This window comes from Phacochoerus africanus, chromosome 8, assembly GCF_016906955.1.
Source record: "Phacochoerus africanus isolate WHEZ1 chromosome 8, ROS_Pafr_v1, whole genome shotgun sequence".
In the NCBI taxonomy this organism is placed as follows: Eukaryota; Metazoa; Chordata; class Mammalia; order Artiodactyla; family Suidae; genus Phacochoerus; species Phacochoerus africanus.
In genome coordinates, this window is record NC_062551.1 from 53,112,291 (window position 1) to 53,135,417 (window position 23,127).

The 23,127-nt window shown below is 56.5% G+C and overlaps 1 protein-coding gene across 3 annotated transcripts in view; it reads left to right on the forward strand.

The window, feature by feature from the left end:
- The first annotated feature begins 1,495 nt into the window (after nt 1-1,495).
- DHX34 (DExH-box helicase 34) overlaps nt 1,496-23,127 on the forward strand; it is a 30,279-nt gene continuing 8,647 nt past the window's right edge. Inside the window, exons 1-9 of one of the 3 annotated variants that reach the window (XM_047789837.1) lie at nt 1,496-1,556; nt 6,184-7,178; nt 9,513-9,824; nt 11,999-12,253; nt 14,853-14,955; nt 16,415-16,632; nt 20,070-20,244; nt 21,505-21,692; nt 22,384-22,485. In XM_047789837.1, the coding sequence (XP_047645793.1) occupies nt 6,474-7,178; nt 9,513-9,824; nt 11,999-12,253; nt 14,853-14,955; nt 16,415-16,632; nt 20,070-20,244; nt 21,505-21,692; nt 22,384-22,485 (2,058 nt within the window). In that variant the 5' untranslated portion in view covers nt 1,496-1,556; nt 6,184-6,473. Of the gene's footprint in view, nt 1,557-1,984; nt 2,173-6,183; nt 7,179-9,512; nt 9,825-11,998; nt 12,254-14,852; nt 14,956-16,414; nt 16,633-20,069; nt 20,245-21,504; nt 21,693-22,383; nt 22,486-23,127 lie in introns of those variants that run through there. The other 2 variants (XM_047789838.1, XM_047789836.1) reach the window with 2 other exon arrangements.

The window sequence follows — 23,127 nt, forward strand, 5'->3', positions numbered from 1 at the left end:
TCACTATACCACCAGGGAACTCCCTGAACCCCCCAAGTTTGTAGTCATTTTGGTGGGAGAGACAGATTAAAAGAAATAGGATGTCAAGCAGAACTGCATTCTTTATGGAGAAAAACAAAGCAGGAAAGGGCTAAGGAGTGATTCTATTTAAAGTAGTGTAGTCAGAAGTTCCCATAGTGGCTCAGCAGAAATGAATCCGGACTAGGAACCATGAGGTTTTGGGTTCGATCCCTGGCTTCGCTCAGTGGGTTAAGGATCCTACATTACCATGAGGTCGCAGACTTGGATCCCGCATTGCTGTGGCTGTGGTATAGGCGGGTAGCTGCAGCTCCCACTAGACCCCTAGCCTGGGAACCTCCATATGCCACAGGTGCAACCCTAAAAAGCAAAGAACCCCCCCCCCCAAAAAAAGTAGCATAGTCAGAGAAGACATCTCCCAGAAAATAACATTTGAGCAGAGAGCTGAAAACTGTGGGGCTGCAAGCCATGATAGTCCCTGGGGAGAACATTCTCTGTAGAGGAACCGGTAAACGCAAAGATGACCTCAAGCTAGTGAGGGAGAATATTAACTCAGGTTGTCAGTGTAGGAGCATGGGCTTCCATGCATTCTTTGATATGGCCTTTGATTAACATTTGTGGCCTAAGGGCTCCAAGGAGTAACATCCCACAGGCCTTGTTTACTACAGGGAGTGTACCTATGCCCAGGTGGATTTTAATCCCTAATCCCCTGTGACTCGGGTTACGGGAAGAAAAGGGCAAAGAAACAATGAGATTTATGGGACATTTCCACCCCTAAGGCCCTATTGGACAAGGACTGATATAGGTAATTGAACAAGGCCACTGGGAGAAAGCCACATCTTTCCAGACCCCAGGTTGGTACCCCCCCATCTTCAAGGGATAAAAACCCCTATAGGACAACAGAGAAAGGGGGCTCTTCCCCCCCACTCCCAGCAGCCTGGGAGCTATCTGCTTTCCTTTAATAAACACTTTGCTTGCTTGCTGCGTGTGTGTTCGCGGAGTTCATTCTTCAACTGCACGAACAAGAAGCCAGATTCCTGTATTATCCTTCAGGTATCACTAGGACCTCCAAGATGGAAAGCCGGATAGTCAGGTTGTATCACTTATTAGTGACTTCATAGGGTGAATTATACATTAACAGAATTACGCATTAATAATTACGAACTATAATAAAGAAATCAGGGGAGTGTTTCAATAGTGTTTGGGCTCCAGCCAGCTTCCCAGCTGGGCTAATACCAGGACCTCCGACTGGTCCCGGAGGGGAAGAGGCTCTTCAGGTGAAAGGCATAGCAAACCACCGTGCTGCCTTTCCCCGCCCCAAGACGCTGCAGCGTCCTCCCACGCTCCGCCGAAAGGAAGGCGGGGCCTGAGAGCGCCGGACGCAGGCGCAGACGGATCGCTGGAAGCTGCCCACTGGGTCCTCCCTCTGCGGCGGGGCGGGGCTGGGCTGTGAGGGTGGCGTGCGCAGGCGCAGAACCGGCTTCGGGCGCGTGCAGGGCAGTGGGCGGGAAGTTGAGCAGATCGCTGTGGTTAGTGAGGTGAGCGGTCGAGCGGCTGCGCTGGGTGTTGGTGGTGGCGCCGGGAGTTGGGCTGCGTCCCGGGACAGCTTGGGAACGATGGGAGGGGTAGAGAGAAATCCCGAGATGAGGACGTGTGCCCGATGAGGCCGAACGGCGGGGAGAAGTGGACCGAGATGGAGCCTGAGCGTTCCCTGGGGGTCGGGGAGGCTGAAAGGAGTAGTGTGAGCGGGGCTTAAGTCCTGGGAAAGGAGACGCTAAGGCTTTTTACTAGGAAGCAGCATTTATTCGTGCAGGCACTGGCTCGGTGGATTAGTATCCAGAGGCTGAGCCCCGAACGGCGCTGCCTTACATACCCCGCTTGTTTTTCCGCTACGTCTAAGTTTCTTTGTCCCTCTTACCAGGAATACTCTTACGTTTTAGGCGGACAACTGTAGATGCGCTTGCGCGCAGGGATATAGAAGTACGCATGCGTGTCAGATGGAGGCGGTGCAGCACGGCTCCTTCCCTTTGATCTGGGAGGGCACGGCCCCCTCCCACTACGGTAGAGGCACGAACAGAATCTTCGACACATTGAGGGAGCCAAAGACAGGAAGGTTGAGAGCTGAAAACTAGCGAGGTCCAGAGCAAGAGGCTGGTGGGTCCCAACGAGAGAGGTTCACAGGGACTGCGTGAGGAGTTCCCGTCGTGTCTCTGGTTAAGGAATACGACTAGGAACCATGACGTCGTGGGGTTCTGTCCCTGGCCTCGCTCAGTGGGTTAAGGATCTGCATTGCCGTGAGCTGTGGCGTAAGGTCGTAAACGCGGCTTGGATCTGTTGTGGCTGTGGCTAGGCCGGGGGCTACAGCTCCGATTAGACCCCTAGCCTAGGAACCTCCATATGCCGCGGGAAGCGGCCCTAGAAAAGGCAAAAAGAAAAAAAAAAGACCAAAAGAAATAGAGGGGAATTTCTGTAGTGACTCAGCGGTAACGAACCCCACTAGTGCCCATGAGGACGTGGGTGCAGTTTTTGGCCTCGTTCAGTGGGTTAAGGATCTGGAGTTGCTGTGGTTGTGGTGTAGGCCGGCAGCTGCAGCTGCGACTTGACCCCTAGCCTGGGAACTTCCATATGCCGAGGGCGTGGCTCTAAAAAGAGCAAAAAAAAAAAAAAGAAATAGACCCAAGAGGACGACAGGTTAATGAAGGAAATAGAGACGAATCAGGAGAGGACACTGGGTAATAGAAAGATGGAGCCGGTGAAATAGGGAGAACCTGGCAAGAGCTGACAGAGGGATTGAAAAGAGGCAGCTGAGGGATCTGGGAAAGAAAGCAAGAGATGAGCATGGAGGAAGATAGGTGGGAAATGGGGGATACAGCTAGACGAATGAAGAGAGTAATTCTGAGGATGCAGAGAGCAAGTAGAACCAAGAAAACAGTGTCAGATTGAAAAATGGGGAATTACACTGAAAATTGGAGATAGGAAAATGAAGCCTGAATCCTCAGATTGGAATTGGTCATCTGCCGCTTACCACTTACTGAAACGCTCTCTGGCTCAGATAATGTTAATAGCACCTTCTTTGGGTTGTGAGAAAAGTGTATAGACGTGTGTGTGTGTATATATGCATATAAATACATGAGTGGTTTAGAACAGTATCTGATAGATGGATAAGCTGTAAGTAAATGCTGGCTATTAAAGCTTCAGACAACTGGGAGACAAAATTTTAGGTGGAGAAATGAAGCGGGATGAGGAGATGGTTAGGACGGAGGAGGAGACAGTGATAGAACCCAAAACGGAGAGTCAGGATAAAAAGAAAGTCACACAGAAAGCCAGGCTTCTGGTTCCGAAGAAAACCAGAAAGTCAATTGGAGAACTCAAGCGAGATGGAGTCAAATGGAGGAAAATCAGACTGAAAAAATAGAAGCAGAGTAGGAAAGAATTAGATAAATGAAAAGAGATGGCACCAGGCAGGAAAGGGTAGAGAGAGAAGGGTGATGGGCAAGATGGACCGAAAAAGACCGGAGACCCGAAGAGCCAGACAGGCAAAAAAAGGCAATTGGAGGACACCTCTGAAAGCTGTCAGCCTAGGAAATGCAGACCAAGAGATGGCCAGATGGTCAGTGACAGAGTTACAGAGAAACTGGTAGCTGCAGAAACTCGTTAACAGGCGGCCTAAGAGAACATAGATGCACTTGAGAGCAGCAGGGATGCAGCTCTTTCTGGCCCACGTGCTTGCGCAGGCGGCAGCCTGAGAGGGATGTGCGCCTCCATTTCCTCGTCCCTGTCCTCTTCTGAGAATCTCTGGCCCACCTGCCTTTCAAGGCCTTTTCCTCTCCCTGCCCTCCGATCGGACGCTTCTGGGGCATCACCCAATCCCGGTGTTTACCAGGAAGTGCGATGCAGTCCCCACAGGCTATGCTTTCAGTGGGAAATAGCTTTGCTAGTTCACAGGTTCTTCAGCAGAAGCCCTTGCCTGGCTCTGCTAACACCCGGGGTTGGTCTGGGCCCAGCTCAGAGCTGCTGAGAGCGGGTCTGACCTCCGTTCTGGGACGGCCCTGAGAGCCTGAAGGCTGGGGAGGTGAAAACACGGCTAATCCCAAGGTGAACTGTAGCCTTTTTTTTTGCTTGCTTTCTTTCTTGGCCCCCCCGTGCCTATGGAGTTCCTGGGCTAGGGGTCCAGACCATAGTTGGGACCTATGTCACAGCTGTGGCAACGCTGGATCCTTTGACCCACTGTGCCAGGCCGGGCCAGGGTTCACACCTGCTCCCTGGCACTGCAGAGATGCCACTGATGCCGTTAGGCCACAGCAGGAATTTCACGTTGTGGCCTCTTGAGTGTAATTTTTTTCCAGGTTATATACCCAGGGATCCGCTCACTGTTTTTGCTGGGTTAGTCACCAAGGAGGGAAAGCCCTGGACTTGAGTGCTAGTGATTATGTAGCTTCTCTGTTGGGCTCGGTGATAAACTTGCAGTGTTTTGGGATGAGTATTGTCTCCGTTTTATAGACAAGGAAAAGCCTCAAAGGAGTTAATTTGCCGGTGGTCACACAGCTAGTAAAGGATAAAGCTGAGGAAGTTCCCTTGTGGTACAGCGGAAATGATCCCAACTAGGAAACCTGAGGTTGTGGATTTGATCCTTGGGTTAAGGATCCGATGTTGCCGTGAGCTGTGGTGTAGGTCGCAGATGTGGCTCATATCTGGCGTTGCTGTGGCTGTGGTGTAGGCTGGCAGCTGTAGCTCTGATTCGACCCCTAGCCTGGGAACCTCCATATGCCATGGGTGTGGCCCTAAAAAAGACAAAAAAAATAAAGTCTTTACCGTGGGAGGTTTAGAACCCTTTTAAGATCATAAACAACTTTAAAGCTGAGTGATTGGGGTTCCCTCCAGAAAGTTACACTTAGGTGGGGATGCTTGTTATCACGCAACTGAGAGTTGGAAACCGAACCTTAAGCAAAAAGTCGTTTTCTTGTGTAGCTGTGAGGTCCAGGGTTGGAAGGAAATAAGCCTCCCCCCCGACCCTCTTCCACTGCTCTCTGACCAGTTGCTCAGTGCGCACCCTCATACGTTCCTCATTTTGCCCACGTTTGGGCTTTTCTGTAGGACAGATTTCTAGAAAGACTACTTGCTTCAAGAGCTACTCCAGACAGCTTCAGGTTTATATCATCCTTGCTTAGCCACAGTAGATAAAAGAAGCTTTTTCTCTCTTAGTTACCTAGTGTGAATTCCAGAGAATGGTCCTGATTGGCCCTCTTCGAGTCACATGTCCACTCCTCAGCCCAGTCACTGGTTCAAGGGGGAGTAGGTACCATGATTGGCTGGGGCACCTCTGTCACTGCTCCAGCTTAGAGGAATTCTGTGACTTAAAGGCAGTGGGAACCATGTGGCTTCCAAGAAGGGCTGCTCCACAAAAAAGTGTGTGTTTTTCTAAGAGAAGGGAAGTGCCAGGCAGGTAAAAATAAAACATATGCAGTGCAGCACTTGCAAAATTTTGCACTTAATCTCAAAGGGTTCCCTGGGGTCCTGAAGCTTGGTAGCCCCCAATTAGGAAACTGTGCCTTACTTTTTTCTTTTTCTTTTTTTAGGGCCACACCTGCGGCATATGGAAGTTCCCAGGCTAGGGGTCGAATCTGAGCTGTAGCCACCGGCCCATGCCACAGCCACAGCCACGCCAGATCCGAGCTGCATCTTCGACCTACATCACAGCTCGTGGCAACACCGGATCCCTAACCCAGTGAACGAGGTCAGGGGTTGAACCCTCATCCTCACGGATCCTAGTCGGGTTTGTAACCTGCTGAGCCACAACGGGAGCTCTCTCACTGTTTTCATCATGTCCCACTTGTGTTACTGCCTCTCGTGAGCAGGGAGCAGTTCGTGCTGTTGACCCGCCATGCGACGTCTACTCCTTCAGCTCTCAAGTCAAACGTCCGCTCCGGGGAGCCTTCCCTGATTCCTCAGCGTGGTCAGAGAAGGCTCCCCTAGCCCCCTGGGCTTCCTTTATCACGGCCCCGTCTCTGGATCGTCAGAGTCCAGTGAAGCAGCACGACCCCCGGGGGGAGCTCCGTGTGCTCTTACTCGTTACTGCCCATCTTCCTGGCGCAGCGCTTGCTTGCAGAACAGCAGACGCTCAGCAAACGTTTCTAAAAATGAATGTCTTCTCTTCTCTCCCACAAGCATTCAGGACCTGAAAACCCAGGATGAACTTGTGTCCACCCCAGAGATCACCGCAGGAGTCATGAGATGCTCTGTGTGTCACTGGCTTGACCCGGGCCACTTCCTCCATCCTCACCTGCCCTGATGATGTCCCCCCCGAGGAGGAGGAAATTCGCTCTTTGAAGAGGAAGGGCTTCCTCGTTGCGGGCACTGACCTCTCACTGCAGGAGGCGGGGAATGACAGAGCATATTTGGTTCAGGTGATCAGAGCACAGGCCCATTTTTGGGATCGCACAGGGATCAGCCACAGCATGTCCCTTCCCAGGACAAGGGAGGGCAGGGGTCCCCGAGTCCAACCCCCGACTCCCAGTTGGGAAGAGGCCCGGGAAAGATGGAACTGGCATCATCCAGAGACACGTCGCCTCTTCGAGGATGCCTTCTTCCGGGCTGAGGGTTATATCCGCCAGGGTTCTGAGGAGTGCCAGAAGTTCTGGTCCTTCTTTGAACGCATGCAGAGATTCCAGAGCCTCAAGGCTACCGGGAAGCAGGAGGAAGAGGCGGGGCATCTCAGGCACCGCATCCCGGCGCTGGCCGACCTCCCTCCCACTTACGACCCGCGTTACCGCATCAACCTCTCCATCCTCTGCCCCGACGCCCAGGACGCTCGGGGCCTGGCCGGGAGCCTACCCCCAGAGAGAGTGTCTGAGTTCCGAGGAGCCCTGCTGCACTACCTGGACTTTGGCCAAAAGCAGGCGTTTGCGCGGCTGGCCAGACTGCAGCGTGAGCGCGCTGCACTGCCCATCTCCCAGTACAGGGACCACATCCTGCAGACGCTGAAGGAGCACCAGGTGGTGGTGGTGGCAGGGGACACGGGCTGTGGCAAGTCCACTCAGGTGCCGCAGTACCTGCTGGCCGCTGGCTTCAGTCACGTGGCGTGCACGCAGCCCCGGCGAATCGCCTGCATCTCCCTGGCCAAGCGCGTCGGCTTGGAGAGCCTCAGCCAGTACGGCTCGCAGGTGAGCGGAACCCGGCAGGGCTCCAGCTTCCCCGCGTGACCTTGTGGAGTAGGTTGGTTGCCCTGTGGCCGTGTCGATGCAGAAGGTATAAAAGCACTTACCCTTTGACCCAGCAATGATTCTTCGAGAAATTTATCTGTAGATTGGTCTTGGATGTGGGCCAAATGACAGAGACCCTAACATTACCCAGTATAGTACTGAAGCGGTAAAAAGAATGGGAAATGCTTAAATGTTTATCCATCTTTATTCTAGGCAGGCAGTGCTAATGATTTCTTTTTTCTTTCTTTTTTTTTTTTAGGGCCGATCCCACGGCATATGGAGGTTCCCAGGCTAGGGGTCGAATTGGAGCTACAGCTGCCGGCCTATACCTCAGCCACAGCAATGCGGGATCCGAGCTGCGTCTACGACCCACACCACAGCTCACGGCAACACCGGATCCTTAACCCACTGAGCAAGGCCAGGGATCGAACCCGAAACCTTATAGTTCCTAGTCGGATTCGTTAACCACTGCGCCACGACGGGAACGCCTGTTTTTCTTACTTTTTATAGGTGGAATCCAAAAGTATGTTCTCTTGCTCGCCGCTGCCAAGCGTGGCCTCCATTGCTCGGTGTCGGTTGTGTGCGTCTCGTCCGCAGCACTAGCTCGTGGGGCACCCTGTTCGCTCACAGGTGTCCACTGCAGAGGCCCCACAGGGGCTCGTTGCTTCTGCTGTTGGTGGGCCTTGCGGAGGGTTCCAGTTTGAGGCCCTTGTGGCCCGTTACCCTCCTTGCAGAGCATGCCTTTTGGTGTCCTCTGGTTAAGGGACGAGTTGGGTGTAAGCCTGAGAGTGAGCTTGCTGGGTCGGACCCGGACCAGCCGTGGTTAGTCGCTCTCATTTTAGGTTTTCCAGGGGGCGTGGCATGGTAGCAAATTCGGGTTTGCATTGTGGGCTTTAATTCGTGTTTCCTTCATGGCTAAAGATGTCCAGCCCCTCTCGTGCCTTTATTAGCCGTTTGGAGATCCTCTTTCGTGAAAGGTCTGTCCCAGTCCTTTGCCCATTTTTCTTTGGTGTTTTTGTGTTTTCCTTCCTTTTTTTAATGGCCACACCCTCGGCCTGTGGAAGTTCCTGGGTCAGGGATTGAATCCGAGCCTCATCTGCAAACTACCCAGCAGCTATGGCAACACGGGATCCTTTAACCTACTGCCCTGGGCTGAGGATTGAACCTGTACCTCCACAGCGACCTGAGCTGCTGCACTTGGATTCCTAACCCATTGTGCCACGGAGGGGACTCCTTTGTGTTTTTGCCCTTTTTTTGTGTTTTTTTTTTTTTGCCTTTTCTAGGGCCGCTCCCACAGCATATGGAGGTTCCCAGGCTAGGCGTCCAATCGGAGCTGTAGCTGCCAGCCTACCCAAGAGCCACAGCAACTCGGAATCCGAGCCGCGTCTGCGACCCATACCACAGCTCACAGCAACGCCGGATCCTTAACCTGCTGAGCGAGGCCAGGGATCGAATCCGCAACCTCATGGTTCCTAGTCAGATTCGTTAATCACTGCGCCACGACGGGAACTCCTGTTTTTGCTCTTGATCGCTATGTCTTTATAGAATCTGGATGGGAGTCCTTTGTAGGATTTATGTGTTGCAGGTCTTCTGCTCTGAGTTGCCTTTCGTTTTCTGAATGGTGTCTTTTGCTGATGGTATCTTTTCATTTATATTTAACCCAGTCTGTCATTTTCCTTTCAAGGTTTGTCCTCTTTGGGGTCTGTTTGAGAAATTGTTGCCTGCTTTAAGGTCCTGAAGGTGTGGTTTTTTTCCTAACAGCTTTGGCGTTTAGAGTAATTCATCTAAGTTAGTGTGTGTGTGTGTGGGGGGGGGGGTGAGGTGGGGGTAAAGATGCTTTTTCTGTCACTGGTACTCTTGGGCTATGTCGCCTTGGCTGAGTGACTCCAGTTCCTCGCATGGTCGGGTGAGGATAGTGGTAGTTTTTACACCGTGCGTGTGCTTGTTGTGAAGATGAGATGGTTTGACACCCACACAGCACTTCCGCTAGCGCTTTGCAACAGTGAGGACGCAAAGAAAGGTGAGTCAGTGCTGTTTTAAGTGGTTGGCACCTGGTTCTGTATCTGCCTCGACACGGGTAATTCTCACAGCACCTAGAAGGGAAGAGACATCGAGGAGATGGACTTGCCCAAAGTCCATGGCCCCAGGAGGCAGCAGGGGCATTCGAAGCCAAGCCTGCTGGACGCCAGTCTGATGAGGGCTTTTCGCTCCGATTCTCCGTTTGGGGCGGGCGAGGGGCTGTGGCCCGGCCCAGGGTCCCCTCCTGACCGCGCCCTCCCCTCGCCACCCCCGCAGGTCGGCTACCAGATCCGGTTTGAGAGCACCCGATCGGCGGCCACCAAGATCGTGTTCCTGACGGTGGGGCTGCTGCTGAGGCACGTCCAGCGGGAGCCCACCCTGCCTCAGTACCGGGTCCTCATCGTGGACGAAGTGCACGAGCGGCACCTGCACAACGACTTCCTGCTGGGGGTCCTGCAGCGCCTGCTGCCCCAGCGGCCCGACCTCAAGGTCGTCCTCATGTCCGCCACCGTCAACACCTCGCTCTTCTCCGCCTACTTCAGCCAGGCCCCTGTGGTCCAGGTGCCCGGGAGGCTCTTCCCCATCACGGTCAGTGCCCTACCGCCCCCGGCCCTCCCGCTTGACTCCGGCCGGCCTGGCCTTGTCCCTTCTCTGCTGCTCTGTGTCCCACCCCACCCCCCCTTTTTTTTTGTCTTTTGTCCTTTTAGGGCCACACCTGCGGCATATGGAGGTTCCCAGGCTAGGGTCGAATCGGAGCTGTAGCCACTGGCCTACATCATAGCCACAGCAACGCCAGATCCGAGCCGCATCTGCGACCCACACCACAGCTCACGGCAACGCCGGATCCTTGACCCACTGAGCGAGGCCAGGGATCGAACCCGCTTCCTCACGGAGACAGCATCAGCTCCTTAACCCACTGACCCGCAATGGGAACTCCCTCTTTTTTTAAAGCTTGCCATTTTCTGAGCATTTACAGTGTGCTAGGTAGAGTATTAAGTGCTTGTGAAAGGTGACCCCAAAATGTAAAGGTTAAAAAAACATAGAAATTCATTTTTTCTTACGTGACAGTCTGGTCGGTCCAGGCTGCTGGGCATCTCTGTGCCCCGTGGTCATTCAGGAACCACCTGGGCCATTCCTTTCTCATTGCTCTGCCCTCTCATGGCAGGGCTTCTCGTCCTCAGCACTGTTGACATCTGGGCTGGCTAATTCTGATAACTCCTGGTCACGGGGGCTGCCCTGTGCATTACAGGGTGTTTAAGCAGCATCCCTTGGAAGTGGCAGAGCCTGGGCTTAAGTCCCACCCACAGACACGGCCCTGGCCAGATGGCTTCTGTGTGCCCTTCCAGATCGCCTCTTCCCTTCTTTGCCTTCCTGTCACCCTGGGAGGCGCTCCCGGGCCCCTCCCTTCTGGCCAGTGGGCAAAGGAGAGGCAGTCCTCTCCTTCAGGGTCTCCAGTGGGCTGTGACCCTCGCCCGAAGTCACAGTTGCTTTTGAGACGTCTCTGCACACAGCTTCTCTCCTTTCTGGTTTTGATAACCTCTCCTTCCCCTTGAATTTTGATAACAGCTCTGAAGTTGCCAGCGCCCGGAAGTGCACTGGCCCTTGTGGTTTCTGGGTCTAAATGCTCATCAGTCTATCTTCTAAGTAGATATTTAAAAAAAAAAAGAAAGTGAGGATGCTTTCAGAGAAGTGATTTCTAGGGTTTTAATCCTGGGTCCACGCCTAACAATGTTGCTGTTGTTGTTACACTCCAAACACACAAGAGTGTGCTGCGGCTTCCTGCCGTGGTGCAGAGGGTTAAGAATCCAACAGCAGTGGCTCCGGTTGCTCTGGAGGCATGGGTTCGATCCCTGGCCTGGGAACTTCCATATGCCTCGGGTGCGGCCATTAACAACAACAACAAAAAAGCAAGGGAGTTCCCACTGTGGCTCAGCAGTGATGAACCCGACTAGTTTCCATGAGGACACCGGGAGTTCCCGTTGTGGTGCAGTGGTTAATGAATCCGACTAGGAACCATGAGGTTGCCGGTTCGATCCCTGCCCTTGCTCAGTGGATTAACAATCCAGCATTGCCGTGAGTTGTGGTGTAGGTCACAGACGCGGCTGGGATCCTGAGTGGCTGTGGCTGTGGCGTAGGCTGGCAGCTGTAGCTCCAATTCTACCCATAGCCTGGGAACCTCTATATGCCGCGGGTGCAGCCCTAAAAAGACAATAAATAAATAAATAAATCATAAAAGGAGACCATGTCTCACATCTATTAAAAACAAACCAACAAACAAAAAAAATACATCGCTAGTGTACGGATCAATTTCCACAAATTAAAAACCTTTGTGGAGCCAGCATCAGCTTTAAAAACGTGGAACATTACCGGCACCCCACAAACCTCCCATTTACCTTGATACTTTATTTTATTGTCTTTTTAGGGCTGCACCCAGGGCACATGGAGGTTCCCAGGCCAGGGGTCTCGAATCAGAGCTACAACTGCCCGTCTACACCACAGCTCACGGCAACGCCAGGTCCTTAACCCACTGAGCGAGGCCGGGGATCGAACCTGTGTCCTCATGGGTACTAGTCAGATTCGTTTCCCGCTGAGCCCCCATGGGAACTCTGATGCTTTGTGCTTTTACTCCGTCCTCCTCGAATGTCCCATTAGAGGGGGCCGTCTGCTGCCCGACCGACCTGTGTCTTCTGGGGCCTCCGGCCCCGCTGCTCGGAGCTGGAGTGACAGGGTCTCTGCCCCCACCGGGGGCTGTCTCCTTGCAGGTCGTGTACCAGCCGCAGGAGGCCGAGCCGACGGCATCCACGTCGGAGAAGCTGGACCCACGGCCCTTCATCCGGGTGCTGGAGGCCATCGACAGCAAGTACCCGCCCGAGGAGCGGGGCGACCTCCTGGTCTTCCTCAGCGGCCTGGCGGAGATCAGCGCCGTGCTCGAGGCCGCCCAGGCCCACGCCCGCCGCTCCGGGCGCTGGGTGGTGCTGCCACTGCACAGCACCCTCTCTGTGGCCGCCCAGGACAAGGTGCAGCCCCTGGACGGGGCGGGCGGGGGTCCGGCTGCACCGGCTGGAGGAGGGGACGGGGCTGCCTGGGGGCTGCTCACCTTTGGGGGCTGGGGGGCGACCTTCCTGACGAGGTGGGCAGCATTGAGCTGAGCTTTGCAGGACGAGGAGGATTTTGAGTTGGAGGAGGAGAGGGCGGAAGGCAGTGCAGGTAGGGGGCCAGCCTGAGCAAAGGCCTGGAGGTGGGAAGCTGAGTTCGTGGGGGGAAGGGTGAGGACGTGGCCTGGTTGGAACGGAAGGCCGCTGGGAGAGAGGCCTTTGGGTCAGGGTCTTTTTCTTTTCATTTCTTTTTTGTCTTTTTGGGGACCTGCGGCATATGGAGGTTCCCAGGCTAGGGTTCGAATCGGAGCTACAGCTGCCGGCCTACACCACAGCCACAGCCACACTGGATCTTCAACCCACTGAGTGAGGCCAGGGGTCGAACCTGGGTCCTCATGGATTCATTTCCGCTGAGCCACGATGCGAACTGTCGTATTAACAGACCTCCCCCAAACCTAGCAGCATGTTTGCGTGACGTTCGCTTTCTCGCTTTCTCGCGTCGTGTCTGTTGATCGGGAGCAGCTTAGCCGGCTGGTCCTGGCTCAGGGTCTCTCACGAGGCTGCAGGCAGCTGTCAGCTGTCATCTGAAGGCCTGGCTGGGACCAGAGGGTCCCCCTCTGAGCTGGCGCGCTCACCCGGCTGCCTGTCAGCGGGGGGCCTCTCGGGGTGGGGGGGGTGCTGCATGAGTGTCCTCACAGCATGGTGGAGGGCTCTTCCCAAGACACCAAAGCAGAAGCCACCACGGCTTTTAGGACCTAGCTTTTGGAAAACACAAGCCACTGTTTCATTTTTGCCCTGTTCAGTGAGATGGTGCCAGATAAGGGTGTGAATCCCAGAAGGCCAGACCCCCCCGGGGCCATCCTTGGGGGGCTGACTCCCATCGTCCCCTCGGGCAGAATCCTCTCCGGCCACGCTGGGCTGGCAGTGACTCAAGAAGGAACCTTCGAGCTCCTGCTCCGTGTCTCCCTTGTGCCGTGGGGCCTCGCTGGGACACGGAGCGGAGACGTGTCCTTCCCCCAAACTGCCGGTCTGCGGGCGGAGACAGGCAGATGACGGATGCGTCTGCAGTGGTCAAGGAAAGCCCTGGATGCTCTGAGAGCAGAGGCTTGGTGGGTCAGGAAAGGCTTCCCAGAGGGGACCTGAGGAAGGCCCAGCCTAGGAAGGGGTGGGACGCGTGTCCCCGCTGGAGTGGAGCCCTGGTTTTGTGCTGCGCAGAGTTCTGAGCTCTGTACACACCTTGTCTGTAATCCTCACTGCTGCTTCGCCGCCAGGTGTTGGGCAGCTGCTGTCCCCATTTAACAGATGCAGAAACTGAGTCCTAGGTGCTTGTACCAACTCACATAAGTGGCAGAGCCAGGCTATCGGACCTGATAATTTGGCACCAGAGGTTGGCAGGCTTTGCGTGAAGAAGGCATATTTTCAGTTTTGTGGGCTGCGTGGTCTTTGTCACAGTGGTACTATTACAGTTAGAAAGCAGCCATAGGCTGACCGGGTGAGGTGGTGTTCCATTAAAAAGTGATGTACTGGGAGTTCCCGTTGTGGCTCAGCAGGTTAAGAACCTGAGTCGTATCTGTGAGGATGCGGGTTCGATCCCTGGCCTCTCTCAGTGAGTTAAGGATCTAGCTTTGTTGCAAGCTGCAGCGTAGATCACAGATGTGGCTCTGATCGGGCAATGTGGCCGTGGTGTAGGCCGGCAGCAGCGCTGATTCAGCCCCTAGCCTGGGAACTTCCACATGCCGCAGGTGGGACCCTTAAAAGCAAAAAGAAAAAAACAGACAAAAAAAATTGATTTATAGAAACACCTGGCAGGGTGGATGTGGCCCACGGGCTGTAGTCGCAGATCGCCACTCTTGACCGCTGTGCTTGACTGTCCACTGAGTCTGTGAAAAGGGTGTGTGCAAAGGGCCTGGGGTGCGACAAAGACAGGGCAGCCGGAAGCTACAGTCAGAGTGGCTGTGGGGAGATTGTAAAGGGGAGGTCAGGGGAGATGGCCCTGGAGCAGGGGTGGGTGAGACCAGAGGGGCCTTGAAGACCCAGCAGTGTCTGGGCTTTGTCCTGAGGACACGGGCGGAGGGGGTGGGTCATGGGTGGGTTCTGAGCAAGGTGGGGGCGGTGCCAGTTTGTGCTTTTGCACATCCCTCTGCTGCAGGAGAGGGAGGCCTGGGGGGGATGAGACTAGAGGCCAGAATCCGAGGAGGAAGCTGGAGCAGGATGTGGGTGGGGAAGGAGGGCCTGGAGCAGGGCAGGGCTGTGGGTTCGGGGAGGAGGGAGCGCACTCAGGGCCTGTTGAAGATGATCAGGTGCCAATGGAGGGGCGGGGAGGGAAGACCCAGGACAGGGCAGGCATCTGGGTTGAGGAGGGGACGGGGTGGGGGGCGGGGGGGGTATGGACAAGTTCGGGGGAAGGTGCTGAGGCTGTTTTAGGCATGTGGCTGTGCGGTGCCCGTGGGACATCCAGGAGGCCACTGGGCATAGGAGTCAGGAAGGGCTGTGTCAGTGCCCCCTCTTCACTTTCCCCCAGGTGTTCGACGTGGCCCCCCCTGGAGTCCGGAAATGCATCCTCTCCACCAACATTGCTGAGACCTCGGTCACCATTGACGGGATCCGCTTTGTGGTAGATTCCGGTAAGGGCTGCCCCAGCCCCCAGCCCAGCCATCCCAAGGGCCTAGAGGGAAGCGTGGGCTTTGGAGCTGGGCATCTGCCGTGAGGGAACTCCAGCCCGAACAGGGAGTAGGTCGTGTTTCAGGCTGAGGAGCGATAAATTAAACCTTAATTTCTAATTAAGATGGAAACCCATCTTAATCTTGCTTGGGCTTTTCCACGCTTGCTCCTGCCTCAGGGCCTTTGCACTTGCTGTTGTCAGTGCTGAGAGCGTTTTCCCCAGATACCCACCCGGCTCGCCCCCTCCCCTCAAGTCAGGACCCACGCAGACATCTCCCCACTGGAGGGGCCCACTTGGCCACTTTCAGTCCTCTCCTCTTCCTCCTCCTCCTGCCGCTTCCCTTGTGAAGCTTTATTTTTCCTGCTAGCGTGAGCATTATATTTTATATCTGTTGATCTGTTGTCAGTTAGATTGCGGTCTTTCCAACTAGATTGTTCTCTGGAAAGGCAGCATCCTGTTGTGGTTGGGAGCCACTGGAGCCGCTGGCTGTGTGACCAGGGTCAAGGACACTCCGTACATCAGTCTGCTCATTTGTAAAATGACAGCAACAGCAGCGCCCCCCTCAGGTTGTGAGGATTAAAGGAGTTAATACATGTGGGGGCTGAGGCCGGTACCTGGCACAGGGTGAATGCTCGGTAAATGTTGGCAGTTACTATAATGTACTGAATCAGGTGCCATCAATGAGCAAAGGTGCCGTAATTTTGTTTTTGTCGTTTTTATGGCCTCACCCATGGCATATGGCCGCTCCCAGCCTAGGGGTCACATGGGTGCTACAGCTGCCGGCCGACGCCACAGCCACAGCCATGGCAACACTAGACCTGAGCCGCGTCTGCGACCTGTACCACAGCCCTGGGCAACACCAGATCCTTAACCCACCGAGTGAGGCCAGGGATCAAACCTGCATCCTCGTAGATAGCAGTCGGGTTCGTTACTGCTGAGCTGCAACGGGAACTCCAGATCCCACAATCTTATGCCCCCTTAAGAAAATTGAAAAATACCGTCCTTTAATCGGTGAAATGCCATTGCGTTTAAAGTGCATTTCATTTTCAGAGACAATAAAATGTGACAAAAGTTTGGCTGCGGAACTGGATGGATTCTGGTGGTCCGTTCAGCCCCACGAGCACAGGGGCTTTGGTCACAGTCTGTCCCTAGTGCTTCGTCCCTGCACCGAGCAGGCGCTTCATGATTTTGGTTGGGTGGCCGAACCTCTGAATAAGCAAAGGCTTAAGGAATCAGACGAGCAGCTGTGTGCACGCGGAAACGGGGAGACACGGCCGCGGGAGGGGGGCCTCGGCTGAGCTCTCCATCGCCCCCCAGCGCACAGCGCTAGGTGGAGGTGCCGGCAAAGGGACAGCTGGGGGGAGGGCCAGGTGTGTGCACACACATCCCCTTCTCTCCCTGACCCCTTCTGCCCGCCCCAGGGAAGGTGAAGGAGATGAGCTACGACCCCCAGGCCAAACTGCAGCGGCTGCAGGAGTTCTGGATCAGCCAGGCCAGTGCCGAGCAGCGCAAGGGCCGGGCGGGCCGCACGGGCCCTGGCGTCTGCTTCCGCCTCTACGCTGAATCGGACTATGATGCCTTCGCCCCCTACCCTGTCCCGGAGATTCGGAGGGTGGCCCTGGATTCGTTGGTGCTGCAGGTGAGCAGGGGCAGGGAGGGGACTGTGTCCCTGAGTGCTGCTCTGGGGGGTCCCGGGAGGCGTTGAGCAGGACGCGTCCAGGGTTTCGGGGTCAGGAAGGGCGGGGCTGGCCAGGCCACTGGGGGGAACACGGCCCTTCCACAAGTCCCATCCCATGTCAAGGGGGACACCATTCCCTAAAATCCACAGCCTCACAGAAAGAACCTTGTGACTCAGAAAACCCATCAAGAAGCGGCTTTTCAGGAGTTCCCGTCGTGGCGCAGTGGTTAACGAATCCGACTAGGAACCATGAGGTTGCGGGTTCGGTCCCTGCCCTTGCTCAGTGGGTTAACGAGCCGGCGTTGCCGTGAGCTGTGGTGTAGGTTGCAGACGCAGCTCGGATCCTGCGTTGCTGTGGCTCTGGCGGAGGCCGGTGGCTACAGCTCCGATTCAGCCCCTAGCCTGGGAACCTCCATATGCCGTGGGAGCAGCCCAAGAAATAGCAACAACAACAACAACAAAAGACAAAAAAAAAAAAGAAGCGGCTTTTCAAACCAGAGTTTCTCAGTGCCTCCTAGGTCAGGGGTCCTATCTCGTGGTTAGTTTTGCTGAGAGTAGCTGCTGCGACAGGCAGACCCACTCGTGACAGCCAGCATCAGTGCTGGGGTTGGTGGGCAGTTTCTTTTATTCAGGGACCCGGGCCTTTTCCCTCTGGTTCCATCCTCTCCCAGGTCCACAGGCCTGCTTCCCGTCCTCTCGCCCTGGCGGGGCTCGGTCCGCGGCCGCACCTCCCTGCCGGGGAGGCCAGGAAACCTGGTCTCCGCGCTCAGGAAGGAGTGGAAGAGGAAAGTGGGAACAGCGGGGGGCGTCCGCTGCAGGAGCACAGATGCCCAGGTGTGGGCGTGGCTCAAACCAGCCCCTTTCCCATGGGGGATGCACGCTGGTCGTTTCTGTTCATTTGATTTCCTTTTTAAAAAATGCCATTGACCTGCGTCAAAGTTTCCTGACTCCCATAACCTGCTGTTTGAGAAAATTCCAGCCTGAACAATACAGACAATGTGACATTTCACTGCCGCCCTTGAGATGGGGAGCTTCCAGGTTTGGCTGGTTAAGTCAGTTGGCGATGCCATACAGGATCGGGGCGGGGGGTGGGGTGTAGCTTTCCAACCTCAGTTTAGCAGCAGATCTGCTAACATTGGTGATGATGATGGTAAAAAATACTTACCTGGTACCTCCTATGATCCGGGCTCTATTCTAAGTGCCTAAGTTATGAATATACCCGGTTTGGTCCTCGCCACACCTCTGTGTAATAGGTAACCTTATTCCAAATTATGGATGAGCAAAAGGATGCACAGAGAGGTACAGTAGCCTGATCCATGGGGCACAGGTGGCAAGTGGCAGAGCCCGGATTCCCTCTGAGGCTGCCAGGCTCCGTGCCTGCCTCGTGGATGCCTCCTGGTACCAGAAGCCATGGGCGGCACTGCCTCCTCCTTTGCTGTCTGGCGGCAGAGGCGCTGAATTGCCCCTCTCTGTGGGTCTCATTTTTAAGGCCATGGGAACCTTTTCCAGAAGCCCCTTGGCCGATCTACCATCTTGTTGGCAAAACTGGGTCATGTGTCCACCCTGTGGCCTGTAGCTGTCTGGGGGGCGGGGGGCGGGTGGCATTGTCTGACTGGATTAGAGCAGTGATTGACAACCTCAGCTATGATTTGAATCACTGGAGTGCTTAAAAAAAAGAAAAATACATGCCGTACCCCCCCCCCCCCACACACACACACGCTGCCCCTGCCAGAGCTTCTGATTTAAAGGTCTTTTTTTTTTAGGGCCATGGCATATGGAGGTACCCATGGCATATGGAGGTTCCAGGCTAGGGGTCAAATGGGAGCTGCAGCTGCTGGCCGACACCACAGCTACAGCAACATGGGATCTAAGCCACATCTGCAACCTACACCACAGCTCACGGCAACACCGGATCCTTAACCCACAGACCAAGGCCAGGGATCGAACCTGCAACCTCATGGTTCCTAGTCAGATTCATTTCCGCTGCGCCGCAATGGGGACTTTTTATTTAAAGGTCTTTTAATGAGTGTTCTCATCTCCCAGACAACATGGAGGCTTGATAAGCAGGGAGGAAGTTGGAACGGCTGGTTGCTGGGTGGACACCAGAAACTCTGGTGCCCTCCAGATCAGGGCCAGGGGCAAAGGTCACCTCGCCCAGAGACTTGAGCCGCGCCCCAGACTCTGAGCTTTGTTCTCTGTCTTGTGGTCATGCGAGCCGTCATGCCAGCCTTTCCTTTGTCCACTCGCCAGAGAGGTGCCAGGCCCCGTGATGGGTGTGTTTCACTTCTCTTTCCGCCCCCCCCACCCCCGGCCTGCTGCCCCTCTGCGCCTCGGAATGGATCAGGATGCTTTGGTTGAAAGTGAGAGAAACCCAGGAGTTCCTCTTGAGGCTCAGTGGGCTAAGAACCCGACATAGTGTCCGTGAGGATGCAGGTTTGATCCCTGGCTTCCCTCAGTGGGTTAAGGATCCGGTGTCGCCACAAGCTGCAGTGTAGGTCGCAGATAACGGCTTGGATCCGGTGTGGCTGTGGCTGTGGCGTAGGCTGGCAGCTGCAGCTCCGATTTGACCGTTGGCCTGGGAACCTCCGTATGCCACATGTGCAGCTGTTCAAAAAAAAAAAAAAAAAAAAAATTGAGAGAAACCCAACTCAAACTATTGTAAGCAGAAAAGGGGATTTTATGGATTAGTGTGTCCATATCGGGGCAGGTCTAGGTCTAGCTTAGGAAGAACGAAGGAATTCTCCAGCTGCTGTGGATGGGCTCGCTTCCAGGCAGTGGGAAAAATAACCGCAGCAGCTCTAGGCTTCCGTCCCGACCCCTCCCTGCAGAGAGGGGGCTAAGTGCTTCTCTCCCAGCTCCAGTTCGCGGAGTCCCAGGGAAGGAATCTGATTAGCCCCGCTCCAGCCACGGGCTGGTTCTTCAGTTGCCACACCGGGAGCTGAGGAACCTCAGTCAGCTCAGCTTAGATCATGTGCTGGCCGCGTGGCCAGTCCCTAGGAAGAGTTGCTGGCCGGGCAGACAGACGATGGCTCTCCCCCCGCTCCTGAACACGGGGCCTTGACATTGGGAGTGTTAAAGTATCCCAGGTTGGGGTTCCTGTCGTGGCTCAGCAGATACACATCTGACCAGCATCCGTGAGGGTGCCGGATGCTCAGTGGGTTAAGGATCCGGCATTGCTGTGAGCTGTGCTGTGGGTTGCAGATGCGGCTCGGACCTGGCGTTGCTGTGGCCGTGGTGTGGGCCGGCGGCTGCAGCTCCGATTCGACCCCTGGCCTGGGAAGCTCCCTATGCTGGGGCGGCGGCCCTGAAAAGACAAAGTGTCTGTGAAGTTTATGGCCCCAGTGCTCAGCGCGGCTCACATGTTCCCCATTCCTGACGGGGTGCGGTTCTCATTCCAGATGAAGAGCATGAGTGTGGGGGACCCCCGGACCTTCCCCTTCATCGAGCCGCCACCAGCAGCCAGCTTGGAAACGGCCATCCTCTACCTCCGGGACCAGGGGGCCCTGGACGGCTCCGAGGCCCTCACTCCCATTGGGTCTCTGCTGGCCCAGCTGCCTGTGGACGTCGTGATTGGTGAGGACCCACCTTGGGGTGACCGTGTAGGGTCCTGGGAGTACGTGTGGGACCCCGCTCACTCGCTGGGTGCCTGGGAAGCAAGCCCGTGCTTTGTGTGGGCCCTGTCTCCTCCCTCCCGAGGCCTCTGTGCCAGGCACCGTTCTAGCACCAAGGATACAGCGGTAAACAAAGCAGACACTTCCCTTTTGTGCCCAGCCCCGCCCCGGTGCCCCATCTCTTGCGGTCGTGAGGATGTCAAAACCGCTTTCCTCTTCCTCTTGCTCATGCCCGGGTCATCCGCATCCGTCCCGCAGAGCTTGCTGGCCGAGGCTTGTGCGTCTTGCCCGCTTCTCCTGACTCCAGACCTTGCGGAGCCGAGTTCTACCACCAGGCACCATTTCCCAAGTGGGGGCTCAAGGGAGCCTGGTGCCCGGGTCAATGTCGTCAGAGTCCCTGTCGTTGCAACACACTGGACGGCAGTGTGGGCAGGCAGCTGGATGCTACGGCCCCGAGGGCCGCCCGTGGCTGGGAAAGCGGTTACTTTTGTTTGGGAAGGAAACCGGGCCAGTGCCGGAAGACTCAGACGGGAGGAGAGAGAGAACGTTCTGCGGGCATTTGCTCTGTGTCAGCGGGAGACTCTCTGGCCCTTTTTTCAAAAGTGGCCCGGGAGGTCGGGGCCTCTGGGCACCCCAGTTGTACCAATGAGGAACGTCAAAGGCTGTCGCTCGCTCTCCTGGGGAAGGTACACCCCAGCCAGGCTGGCACGCGGGTCCCCAGGCTCTGCGGCGCAGGAGGCTGGGGTGACGTCGAGCTGGCTGGTTCCCGGCCTGGCCGGCCCAGTCCCCGGTCTTGCTCTGTGCCGGGTCGGGCTCCTCGTGCTTCACAGCTACGGCCCCGTCATCCTCAGAGCAGCGCCCGCCTGCGGCTGGCCCACTTCCCAGCCGGGAAATCAGAGGCACAGAGAGGGGGAGGGACTTGCCCGAGGGGACAGAGCCAGAGGGTTCTGGGACAGCCTTGTCTTCACTGCCACCTTTTCATACAAGGCTAGACGTATAGCAGGAACATTCTGGAAAGGTCAGCAAAGGGAACAGGGAGGCTGAGCTGGACATGTGCCATGCAGGCCGCTGACCTTGGGGCAGGCAGAAGCCATCTTTGTCCCGGTGGGATAGGTCCTGGGTTTGAGTCTGTCCCCCCGGGAGCGAGGCGGGGGGGCGGGACAGGACCCGGGGCTGGGGTGCCGTCAGGCTCCGGGAGGCTCAGCGCGGCGTCCGCCCGCAGGGAAGATGCTAGTCCTGGGCTCCGTGTTGCACCTGGCGGAGCCCGTGCTCACCATCGCGGCCGCCCTCAGCGTCCAGTCGCCCTTCATCCGCAGCACCCGGAGCAACCCCAAGTGTGCCTGGCGGGCCCTGGAGAGTGACCACGGCGACCCCTTCACGCTCTTCAACGTCTTCAATAACTGGGTGCAGGTAGGTTGGCGGCAGCCCCCCTCCCGAGTCTGGCTGTGGTTCCGAGGCTGCGGCTCCTCCCTGTGCCACGACCCCAGGGAGCACCACCGAGCACTCCGCAGAGCCCACCTGTGTGGGGGGACCCCGACTCTACCACTCACGGGGGCAGCCCAGGGTTTCTAAAGCACCGATTAGAACAGGTGCCATGAGTGCCATCGGTGGAACGTTCGGGTACCTGAGGGCAGTGTCTGTGTATTGAACATGTGTTCCCGAACCAGGCCTGGTCCTGTTCTGGGCGGTGCTGGGGACCCAGTGGGGACTGAACCCACCTGGCCTTGCCATTCTGGGACTCCCAGCCCAGCCTAGGGCGGGGAGGTAGACCTGTCTGTCGCTGGACAGTGACCCCCCCCCCAGCACGTGCTGTGATGGGGCCTCCAAGGGGGCTGGGGGAGCCCAGAGGCGGATGTCTGACCCAGTGTGATCAGGGAGGGCTTCCTGTAGGAGGCGGCAGGGGGCCTGAGCCCCAGGAGGAGGAGGAGAGCAGGAGTCGCCGAGGGAGGGCTGACAGGTCTCCCACGGGCCTTGCTTCCTCCAGTGGCTGGTGCGGCTGGGCTCTGGGCTCCCACTGTGCTCATCCAGGTGGTGGGTCGGCACCCCCATCCCTCCCCCCAGCCGGCCAGGCCCTGACTCTTCTCTCCGGACCTCCGCCCAGGTGAAGTCTGATCGGAGCACAAAGTCCCGCAGGTGGTGCCGCCGCGAGGGCATCGAGGAGCACCGGCTGTACGAGATGGCCAACCTGCGGCGCCAGTTCAAGGTGCGGTGCAGGAGGCGGGGTGGGGGCCGGGGCAGGCCTGGGAGCAGGCGTGATCACCCTCCAGAGCACAGCCTCTGTCCTCCGCTGACAGTTGCGGGAGTCCTGCCCCACGTGCGCCTCCTCCACCGTCGCAGGGGCTGGGCAGGGCGAAGCAGGAGAAATCCACGGGGGCTCCCCGGGGGTGGGGGGACCGGGTCCCTGGTCACGTGCCGCAACCTCATGAAGAGCCTTGCCGTCTGGAGGCGAGGTGCCGAGCTGGCTGCCCGGGCTGAGTGCTGGCAGCACGAGGCCCCAACGTGGGGCCCGGACAGCCCGGGGGGAATCTGAGCGCGGCCACTGGCTAGCAGTTCAGCCCCAGGCGAGTTCCTGTGCTTCTGGGGACTCTGCTTCTTCCTCTGACAACGGGGAAGCTGAAAAACAGCCCTGAGACCCCAGCGTGATTGGCGCTAAGACACCCAGAACCCTGAGACCGGGGCTTGACACTCAGGGGTCCCATGCAGATGTTTGCAGCTTTTATTTATGTATTGTCTTTTTAAGGCTGCACCTGCGGCATATGGAGGTTCCCAGGCTCGGGGTCGAATCGGAGCTGTAGATGCCGGCCTACACCACAGCCACGCCAGAGCCTTAACCCACTGAGCGAGG